Genomic DNA, 11681 nt, shown 5'->3' with positions numbered 1-11681 from the left:
CATATGTGCATATGTCTTCAACAATATTTGTCAATGTTTACTTACGTGTCAAAGTATTCGATTACATGCATCAGCTTTGTCTATTATTGCATAATCTAATAACCAAGACATTTTTTACGGAACAGTAAGGAAAGAAAACCGAATTGCTGATTGGATTCAGAAACCTACTGAGAGTAATATTGGATTAAAAGCACAATAAACAGTTTTTCAGTTATGCATATCACTTATTGGTTCACAGAAAAAGTCTTGGAATTTGGTCTTAAGTAACCACTGATGAAATTCGGATAATAAGGTCTTTAAGATAATTACATGCTCAAAATCGTGGACTTGGCTCAGGTTCAGTGTGAATTCTTGTAAAAAATTAAAGCGTCTTTTATATAAGTGACACACTTCCATGCTTTTATTTATTTTCATACTAGAAAATAGCTTGGCATAATAAATCTCTGTAACGAAATATTGTCACACTGACCACAAAATGAACAATGATGTGTCTCCTCCGCTCTACCTGTTTTAAAAAGCAGACAAAATTCATTGCACAGAAACACTTCAATGAATTAATCATCGTATTTAGCCCCTCTATCTCTTTCCTGCCGCCCTCACCCTACCCGGTATTTTATCTTAATAATCTCAATTTAGAGGGTTGTGCTTGATTGGAAAAAAAACAGATTATTAGGTCTTTGAAAAATGAATAGTGTTAAGGGCTATATGCAGGTGCAACTGTTGTGAACATGGAACAGTACTGGATTCGAACCAGCATCTCTTACTTGCAAGACTAGTGTGCTACCCATTTACACCAACTAGTCTTAAACTCTTGAACTTGGACATCCCTTATAACCCGTTCTCACGTTCTTTCTTGTTCCTCAAGGCTTCATTGCTCTAGCCAAGATAAATTTGAACAGGTAGAGTTTCTTGTCAAGCTATGGCGAGCTTATCTTATACCCAATTTACATTAGGTTGTTCTCTCTCACCCTTTCTAACAAACAGCATTAAAAACAAATAAATGAGTTCTGATTCAATCAGTTTAATAAAATACCAGATGCCAGACTGAATTCATTTTTAATAACTGCTATATCCTCTTTTTTCAAAATTTGAAATACATGGTCAGAAGTACTGCAGTTTGGAATACAAAATGAACCAGAAAGAATGCTCGGTCTAAAGCAATCGCAAAAGTTCTCCATATATCAACGTATTCCATAGGACAGGGTGTCACTTTTAGACTCGTGCTTGAAGACAGATGAGAACAAGTCGTACATTTATGAACTGATGGTGTTTCAGTGACCTCAATCTCATCTGGTTTGACCTCTAATTTAATGTCTTCAACCTCTGTTACTGTAGTTAAATTTCGTTCTGAAATGCCTGTTGCGTTTGCAATCACTGGTTTAATACGTAGGAACTTCAATTTGGGCCATGATGCTGCTTTCCTGATAAATTTGTTTGGTTCCTTTTCCGCTTGGCTAATTTTGTTCACTAGAACACACAAATTATAAACGGAAAAGGATGTCCAAATAGAGCAGATAGGAAGTCATGGAATTCATCACCTTATGTGAATAACAAGATTTCAAATAAGTCACTTGGATCAATGGAGTCATTTAAGATTATACGGATATAAAATAGGATCTGGTTATGATTTGGATAGAGGGCGGGTCGATATAAACAATGTATGATAACCGTGAATTTATACCTGATTTTGCCCGGAAAAACCCTTGCCCGGTTCAATTTTTGAGACTGTTGCACACACGTTGACGAGACAATCGGGTTCTTAGTAGAACAAAATTGCTCAATAATTGATTACATGAATGTTTTAAAACCTTTTGTTGCTTTTTTGCTTGATAAACCCGTTGGATGATTTTAAGTCTGTTTCAATAAGACTCAATAAAAAATCTTAATAAAAGCAATAACGCATTACTAAAGTGAGAATAGAGTAATGCTGCCAAGCCACCATTTAAATATAGAGTGAACACATAAATGTTCAAAACCCAGGTTGAGGTGCTGGATGGAAGTGACCTATGCTAAGACTCATTTGCAACGCGCACGGTGCGTTTCCAGACCAAAATTACAAGGTCTGTTAATTGGTTCGAGCGCACTTAAGTATGATCAGAGGCCATTTCCGTATGAGTTGGTCTGATCAGCGGCGGATTAGAGAAGATTTTGAGCGCTATCGGAACTGATCAGAGACTAATTTGAGCGCATTTTTTTTCTATTTTTTAAAAATGTTTTACTGAGAGATGTTGGCTCTGCCATGAGGTAACAAATGAGCAGCATTCTTTAAGGATCGGAGACACATTTAGAGTCTGATAGCTCAGATTAGAACCAAAGGGGTTCAGCTGATATTAAATGCCGGTCACATTAAGAAGAAATTATGATTAACTGCGGAAACCTATGGAAAGCTGTCTTTGTTCATCCATTAAATCAGAAATATGCACTAAAGGTATACTAAATAATTTTTTCTCAACAGTTGGATTTCATTTTTATTTGCAATACTTTTAGAATTAGTTTTTCCTAGATGATTGTATCATAGAAAATCTAAAAAGATTCGTTATCAGTGAAAACAATGCACTGTCCAAACTATTTCGAACGCAATTGAGTCTCATCATAGGCGATATCGAGCGCACAATAGTCTGATCAGGACAGACTTTCGAGCGCACAATAATTTGATCAGAAGTATTTTCAAGCGCACTATCGTTTGGACAATGGTCTGAGGTTGGTCGGGGCCATGGTTGAACATTTGTACGGACAATAATCTGTTTTGAGTCTGCTCAGCTGTCATTTCCGTCTGGCAAGGTTATGATCAAATACAACTTTGAGCGCACTCCGAGCGCACACGGTGTTTCACATGCCTTCAGTCTGATCAGTGGGCACTCCGTTTTGGGATGGTCTGATAAAAGGTTACTTTTGTCTGGCACGGTCTGATCAGAGGTCAGTTCCGGATGGCACCTCAACCTGGGAAATGATGCAACACATTAATGAATAGTCAATTGTCATGCAGTTTTTCCAGTTTATGATGAGTATTCTGTTCAAATCCATATTAATTTCCATACCAAATTAATTCAGGATCCCATTTTAACAAGGCCTCAAGATGACTAAACTTCTCCATATTTTTGACGTCAAAAACATTTATTTTCAACACATGTAACAGTTTCCAGTTTTTTTAATTCTGAACATGACTTTACATGAACTTGACTTCCAATCTTGAGAAGTTTTGATTTATTTAGGAACGCGTGCTTGAGCCTCTAGTAGCATCTACTAGAGCATATACTCAATTTTGTCAGTGATTGAGTTGTCTACTTTGGTCAACGTTTAACAAGGTTTAACTAAGAAAGCAAAAAAGTATTTTTGGGATAGACCAGACAGACTGTGGTCACTAAAGACTAGACTGAAACAAGGAGGCTCGGTAGTGTGCGTACGTACATAATGTTCCAACCCCGCTCATCCACATTCTTAACTTAATTGGCTACCAAATGATCAAGAGATCAAAAACATAGATATCGTTCAATAAGCAACTAATGGAGTATAACAATGCCACGTTAGAGACTGATGAAAATTTTTGATATTAGAACTAGTAAAAAGAACCATTAAAAAATCAAAAAACAAACATTATGTACTACCACAACTCGATGTCTAAAATAAAAAACATCATAACAAAATCAAACTGGCGTCAGGTAAAATCTAAACAAAACAGTTTAACATATACTTCATTAGAAAAAATAAACAGCTGCTAACTAAACAGTTGCTCTCAATGGAACTGGTTAGCAGGTGGACAAAAAGCAAAAAATAGCAAAGAGGTGCAAAGTTAAAAAATACGTTTCTTTTTTGAAAACAATTAACTTCACAGTTAATAATGTCATTAGATATCACCTGAAATCACTGAAATGTTCGTTTATATCTCTATAGGAAGCAATTGAGACAACAGAATCCAATCTTCATTTGCGCAAAATTTCAAAATCAATGGGACTTACGATTTTTGTTATAAACCATAAATATAACAAAAATCCTCTACAATGTACAAATTTATAAAAATAACAAAAATTTTATGAAGTCTCGTAGTAAAAGTAGAAAAAAGCCGAGGAAAAATTTGACGCTATAACTGTTACAAGGGTTAATTTATAGCTCACTGCAAACAGATTCCGACCTATGTTTAAAAAGACTGAACTGCAATTTGACCAAAATCAATTCAAAAAATGACAAAGCTCAAAAACACAAATTTGTTTTTGAAACAATTATTTCCAAAAGTCATAACAGATTTAAGATTTCAATAAAAAGCGATGGATTTGGTTGCAACACCTCAGAAAGCCAACTGGGCCTAATAATAATGAGACCACGCCACGACCCCACAAAATAACAAATACATAACAAACTTACAAAAAAGCCAAAACTTCAAACAATTTGACGACATCACACTATTAAAGGCCCTATATTTATAAGATTTAACCCGCAATAACTGTAAATCATCGTTTTCTCCTCATCCTAACATCGACGAGTTTTCCCTAAAAAAGGACAACGTAGACACGAAAACAAGAAGAAACCCAAAAATTGAACAGTATACAAATCTTAAAAACTTTTTTCTTGAAAATACCTGGTCGAAGCAATCAGTCACAACGTATAACAAAGCACAATAAAAGTGGATGAATCATCAAATGTAATTGAGACTTATAATAAGTGAGATTGAGTTACATGGTGACCAAATTAAAAGCAAAAAGAGACAGTTGAAAAAGACTGTTTTAAAAAATTTAATTTGAAAGTCATTAAAACAGCTATAAACTGAAATCTTTATCTAGGTTGAGTTATACGTCCTGGGGAAGCAATTCAGACCTATTTTTATTGAATATATGGCGGACAACAACTAAAGGAAAGACAAACATTCAAAATCAACAAAAATTCACAAAATTTTGCGAGATAGCTTGGTCTCTGCCCAAAAAGCATAAACTATTCAACAAAAACAATTAAAATATACAGATACGCACATTTTCAGCGCTGTTCAGGTTTCCTATTATGCTTTCTTTCAATTAGGTTTTCCCGCAATGTGATAATTCGATAAGGAAACGAAATGGACTCATAAAAAATGCAATTATGCTCAAAAATGAAAATGAAAAAAAATTATTTGAAAACGCGTAGTATCAAAATAAGGAAAACAAAAGTTGAATATATAACCGTTTCCAGCAATAATATATTAATCAAACGGAAGTGGTATTTGCCTGTTTTTACAGAGGCTGCGCCCAAAGTTGAGAGAAATAAGGTAAAAGAGTGGCAAAGTTCAAAAATTCATCGGTCTTTTCTTTAAACAAATATATTCAAAGTCATAAGAGACAATAGATAAAAACTGAAAGAATAGTCTATGTTCAGCTATACCTGCTAAAAAATTAACTGAATCTTTAATTAGGGACACTAAGTCGTAGGGCTGCAAAAAGTATAACAAATGAAGGCAAAACTCAAGAAGACTATAAAATTTTTACAGATCAATTTTTAAACAGAGTTTTCAGTTTGTCAAAAAAATAATTTTATCATTAGAGATGATATAAAAAGCAGTACAGTAAAAATTTTTTACATTTTTTTAAACAAAATTGACGGAAATTTGATCAAAAATACTGAAAAAGTGAATAAAAAAGCAATTATTCACAAAACTTTAAACCTCGACAACTCCCTATGAAAAGCGAAAAATGAAATAATCTCTTTAATTCCTTATTCTACGCTGGACTGGATTTCTAATGATACCACTCACAACTCTCTACGATGATTATATCGATCGGCCAAAATTGACTGAACAAAAAAATCCCATTTGAGTATATAGTTCCTCCCTCCCCACTAAAGTGGGGGTCGGAACAAACATTGGCCATGGTCAGATCAAGGCCAAAACATGGAGCGGAGACCACTCTACGACAAATCAGAAACAGGGCGATATCTTTGGCCAGAAAGAAGAGACCGGAAGCAGGCTATGGGAGAAAAACATCGGAAACAAGTTCAGGTTAATATCCGTATTAAAGAGACCGAAAATGGATGTTGGTCAAAGTGAACGGACTGAAATACAAGTATGAAAAAACATGAAATTCTGTTAACCTCACTCTAGAGATATTTTGCATTAACGCTTTGAAAACTAGTAAAAAATAATTAAGAAAATCTATAATATACTCGTTTAGCTATTTCAGTCAAAAAGTAAGAATTAACTATTTTGGATCCACGTTGATGGGTAAACCCTAGATTTAAAGATCTCAAAAGATCCCAATAATTTAAAGATCTCGATTTAAAGTCTCAATTTTGAAGCCAATTTGGTTTTGTCAAAATGTCAATTGCGTGTTCATAATGGTTGCCGAAGATATCCACTGCTGCTTACAAAAACATTCAGTTCCCCACAACTGAACTTTTTTGCCGAAAACCAGCACTTGTTTTGGCTGGACTTCTGGACTTGCCGAACAGACCAAAATGAGCAAAGTAATCAGACCAATCTGACGGAATTTTGGTATTTTCCAGACGACAAGCAAAACTGAAACTTCGTTCAAACTGCTTCGAGAATTGTGTCGCTTTGAAACCCCTTTCTAAGACCCAAAACGGCCGTGGCAATTAGTAGTTTCGGTCTCGGGACACATCCTGGATGCGTCACAAATTGGCTAGTTTTTTTAAAAAATTTAGACCTTATATGAATATTCAATATTTCAATAACTTAATATTTTTTTAAAAATTTAATGATTTAACCATTGATCATTTTAACCATTCATTCTAAATGCATTTCCACTTTTATTGGTCCCGCCAATCATCTCTTAAACGGCATAATTCAAATTGGTATCCTAACAGCGTGAGAAATATTTAATATAATCTTATTTTTATAAAGAAACGCCAACTGATTTGATTGGAACTTACCAACGACAGAGCAGATGCAGAGAATGCTGAGATGTATGATAATAACAAGTATGAAATATGCAATAATTGGGAACCCCAGAGAACTTTCAGGCAGAATGTCGTTCAGGGTGGAGACAGTCACAATTTCAGCCAAAAGAATTGTCGAAATGAAGGATATCTTGTCTCCGGAATCCACTGGCAATGCAAACACCAGTGTTGATAGAAGGTAGAGTAGTACATTGGGACAGATTAGAACTTACTCCGCAAATGTTTCCCACTTTTTCCGTTAGTTATCAAATTTATTGTAAAAAGTTGGTTATAACTTCCGTTTACAGCCCCCGTTTACAACCTCCCCCCCCCCCCCCCCCCCACACCCCAATTCACCCCAATTCACACCAATAGTTCAGAAAAAAGTATTTGCTAACCGTACATCTAATACTAAAAGTAACCTATGCCTGTTTTGCAACTCCATGTAATTTTCAAAACCGAAACGCTATCTTTAAACCGATTTGAAAGGAGGCTTCAAATGAATTCGAAACCTTGTATTGTTCTTCCAATTTTTGAACTTTCGAATAATCATGACTCATTCTCCTATTGGCGTTCAATTTTAGGGTCTTTCCCATTATAGCCCCCCCCCATGAAATTATAGCCCCCCATTATGGTATAATTACCATGATTGGGGGGCTATAGGTTATCTGAGCACTAAGCTGGGGGGGGGGGGGGGGCTATAATGAGAAAGACCCCAATTTTATTTGCTAATTTACATGCAAGTACTTACAATTTACTTACATGTAAAGAAAGCATGGCTTTAACATACATGCATTCAATAGCTTGGATAAAAATAAATTAAATTCGTCTTGAAGTTTGAAGTAAAAGTTAAGTTCAGCGCTTTTTAAAGTAAACTTTGATGCTTTTAAAACTTATGACTACCGTAACTAATTGTTATTAAAGGGTTTATTAAGGTGATTTGTGTCAGTAGCTTGGAGCGATTTTATAAATAAACCACAAAAGATTAAGCCAAAAATTTAACCAGAATATCTTCAGTTGAAGTCACCGGAAACAATTGCCTATGATGAAATATAGAGGCCGTCGTCTCAACCGCACCTGGGCTGCAAAATCCTGGCTGTCTGGTACCCTGTATGGTTCCACATAAGTTTTCACTGGTCTAACCAGCTCCCACTGGTCACTTTCAACCAAGTATCCGAGAAATGCTTCCGAAGTCAAACTTGCTGAAAAAAGAACAGATGTATTTTTTGGAAGGAAAGGCAATATGTTTATTGTTGAGTCATCATCGAAAAAAGTTAAAGCGTTTTCATCTGTTGCACTTTTATGTGAGCAAAAAAGAATTTTTGTCAATTTTTTGAATTGGTTCTTCCTGGCAAAGATAAAATTAAGTTCTTGCTATGACTATCTATGGTTTACAGGGTTGCTTTTTGTGAAGGCAAATAAAATGTTAAATGAGAAATTAAAAAATTCTGTATTCGTTTGTGATTGCTGTAGATGTCGACTAAACTGTTTTAAAATCTTGCTTCCTGTTTTCCTGATTTTTGCTCTATCGATGCCGCTGCATTTCAGGGTTCTTCTAACTTTTGCGGTTTTGATTAAAAATTGATTTTTTTTCCACGTTTTCTAAAATCAATTATCTGTCAATGATATATTCTTATTTATCAGAGACCATTTCTTGTGTAAATGCCGAGAAACAGTTGATATTTTTTTCAATCAGCACTTAACAGATAATGATCCTGTTGCTGAAACTTCGTAAAAAACTCTATGAGGTCTCAAAACAAAAAATGCTGTACGATAAATATTCAAACTTATCATATCTTACCAGATAAATGTTTAGAGTGAACGATTTTAGCGAGGGAACTGATAACAGCTTACACGACAAGAGTTTGATGTGAATTGTTTGCCCGTCGAAAAATTGTCCAAAATTTATTTATGAAAAGCGCTGATGTTAAAATTTCCTGTACTTCAGCTCAAAAACCGTAAAAAATATTGTGCTAAAAAGCGCTGCAGTGCGCTGAAATTGTGAGAAATGAATTGAGCATTCAGCGCTTTTCAAACATAACTTGAGCGCAAAATTTATAAATTTTTAATGGATGGAAACTCCTGATTGAAATATTGCCAGATACATAATACTTAGCAAGGGCGAGGAAAATTGTTTCAAGCTTATTGATGTTTTCTGGAATTTTTAAAATGACTAAGATTTGCTTAATGAATCTGAAATAAATAGTATATATCTGATAGTTCTCATAGGTTTTTTTTGTTCTCACAAACTAAAAATTTTGTTCTCACTTAAATTGTATAAAATAATTGGGCTGAAAATTGGTGCCAGATGGAAGTAACATGTCTGTTCATCAAACGGGAAGTGTGTGACGTCAGAGCTACAAGCTAGCTTCGCAGACACGAGAGAACTCTTCAGTGCAACCAACCCGTCAAACATCACAAACACATCTTTGTCCGAATTGTATTGGATCTCGATAGCATTCATGATCACTAAAAATAAAGTTGATCTACCTGCATTAGGAACCAGGATGACTATTTAAGGAGCAGCCGATCTTTAGCAACTAGCAGCATTATGTAGACGTTTAAACAATCACAAAAGTTTGATTACTGAAAATTGCCATGTTTTTGGATTCATGATGACATTCATGACCAATTAATAAAGTCAAGTGGATCTGTCTGTGATAGAATGAGGGAGTCTACCGCCAACTTTTTCACTCATTTCAAATAGATGTGTACATTTGCGTACATAATGCATAACTTTGGTGGCACAGCAAAGCCTTGATTTGGAGCCATTCTGAGCTCAGAAGACAAAATTTCCAAATGTAGTCAAAAAGTTGGCGGTAGACACCCCCCTCCATTTGTTACTATTAAAATGGATTCTCCCTACTCCAGAAAGAGTCAAACTAAGGCAGCATTTGTCGGTTTGTTCGGTTTCATTCAGATACTTTCTCTTTTTTGGTTTCGGTGGTATGTTGTAATCATAGGAAGCTAAGATTTCAATCCCTACCAAAACTGAATCTTCTCAAAATTTGTTTTTGAAAACTGAAGAATTGAGCGAAACATTCCAATGATTTTAAGCCAGTAACAACTCTCGTACGAATAGACTTAACTTGCTAAACTTACTTGTGTTACTTTTTGCGAAAATCATATCTTTATAACTCCATCAACGTATTGATGAAGTTAAAGTTGTTTTCTAAGAAAGTGTCTCGATGATTATATCAATTTACCTCAATTTGTTTTAATTTCAATTTGTTTATTCAATTTTCACAAAGTTGTAGTTTTATTTTTCAAATGCACTTTCCGAATATTAACGTATTGATTAAAAAAACTTGCCGAGATCTGTTGTCCATATCTCGTTGTGAGTGAGTTTCAAATGGGTAATGCCGTTGTATTCCTTCGGATCCCATTTTATCGCGTTAGAGTAGTATGTTACGTAAACTGCTGCTCTCGTGTACCAGAAGCCGTTCTTCTGATCAACGTCTATGACTTGATAGAGATGGAAATCCACAAACAATTTCTGAAATTTAGTCAGAATTCCTTCTCAAAAGTGTGAGATCAAATTGTTTTTAAATTGGTTGAGGTTTTATTCAGTGCCTGTTTTCATGGGATCTTTTTCGTTTATGCCTCCGGGAGGGGGGGGGGTTAGTGGTGCTTAATATTTTCACCCCCTAAGACGCACGTGGCGTTTTTTGTTCATGATGGTTTTCTATGTAATATAGCTCTATAACGTATTGGAGAGGGAAAGGGGGGGGGGGTCGGCACATACGGAAAAGGTCCCTATTATGAATAGCGACATAATTTTCCCAGCTTAGTGGTCATATAACCTAGAGCCCCCAATGATGGCAAGCATGACGTAATGGGTGAGGGAGAGGGGTATTTTTTTGGGGGGGGGTGAGACCCTATAATGGCAGAGACCCTTTTACTTTCACCGGTTCAGCAATTTCTCAACTCTGTCTGGCAAGATCTGCTTTTTTCTGAAACTTCCGCATCACCAATTAGACACTGCTTTGGCATTGTAGACGCTGTTCGGCAAACCGACATTTGTTTTGCACTCAATTAAACACCCCACAGGCTTTTAAATTCCGGAGAAAATTCTTTTTATTCCAGTCTTTCCAATATATTCCTCACAAGCTCATTTTTTTCAATCTCAAACTTTTTTCAGTTGAGGCCATAATAATAAAAATAATTTTGTTTCTGTGTAATCGCAGCGGGGCCGCATTAGGTTTTTAGTCTGCATTAATGGTAGCCTGATCTCAAAGTCTGCATATAAACGATTGCCACTTCATCATGAAATCAAACGATCTGTTTTTTGGTGATGCGATAGCACTTAAATAATTGAAATTAAATTTAAGGTTATCTGTCGATCACTGAAAGCAATAAAGTGTCTCAATAAAGTGGTTGGCGTTTTCGGGCGCCGACTTTCGTTAAATGCGGAAAGCGCTTAAATTTTGAGAAAGTGGTTTTCACAAAGCAATTGAAAGGCTTGGAATGAAAAACAGGATCAGATAAATGTGAAAAGCACTTACTTACGGCTGTAAGGGCATGCCACAAAATTTTATTCCTTTTAATCCTTTTGCGCTCAATTTAACGATTTAAAGTTTTAATATTATTAAAATGAAGGATTCTGTCACAATTAATCTGCGGCACAATTCTTTGCGAAGAGCGTTTCCGTCAAATACATTTTGTGGTGGAAAGCAGTTTTTACTTTTGAACTTGGAAAAGTGAAATCTGGTAATAAAAACGAGTAAAAAATTTACTCGAAAATTTTTTTCCGGTAGATTACTGGTAATGTTTAATTTTTGTTGCCGATGCAACAACCTAAAGATGTATTTAAGAGCTAATTAACG

General features: G+C 35.3%; 1 protein-coding gene across 1 annotated transcript; it reads right to left on the bottom strand.

Moving 5' to 3' along the window:
• Positions 1-1251: 1251 nt before the first annotated feature.
• LOC142356252 (acetylcholine receptor subunit beta-type acr-3-like) lies at positions 1252-9319 on the bottom strand (the record flags this gene model as incomplete). Its single annotated transcript, XM_075408197.1, has 4 exons — positions 9175-9319; positions 7896-8057; positions 6850-7023; positions 1252-1467 (listed from the first exon to the last, which is right to left on the bottom strand). Coding segments are annotated over exons 1-4 (697 nt in total), but the record flags the coding sequence as incomplete, so codon positions are not given.
• Positions 9320-11681: the final 2362 nt, after the last annotated feature.

Source organism: Convolutriloba macropyga, unplaced genomic scaffold, assembly GCF_964194025.1.
Source record: "Convolutriloba macropyga unplaced genomic scaffold, txConMacr16.3 SCAFFOLD_3027, whole genome shotgun sequence".
Lineage (NCBI taxonomy): Eukaryota > Metazoa > Xenacoelomorpha > Acoela > Convolutidae > Convolutriloba > Convolutriloba macropyga.
Note: the sequence above shows the minus strand (reverse complement) of the source record. Positions and strands in the feature narration are given on the sequence as shown.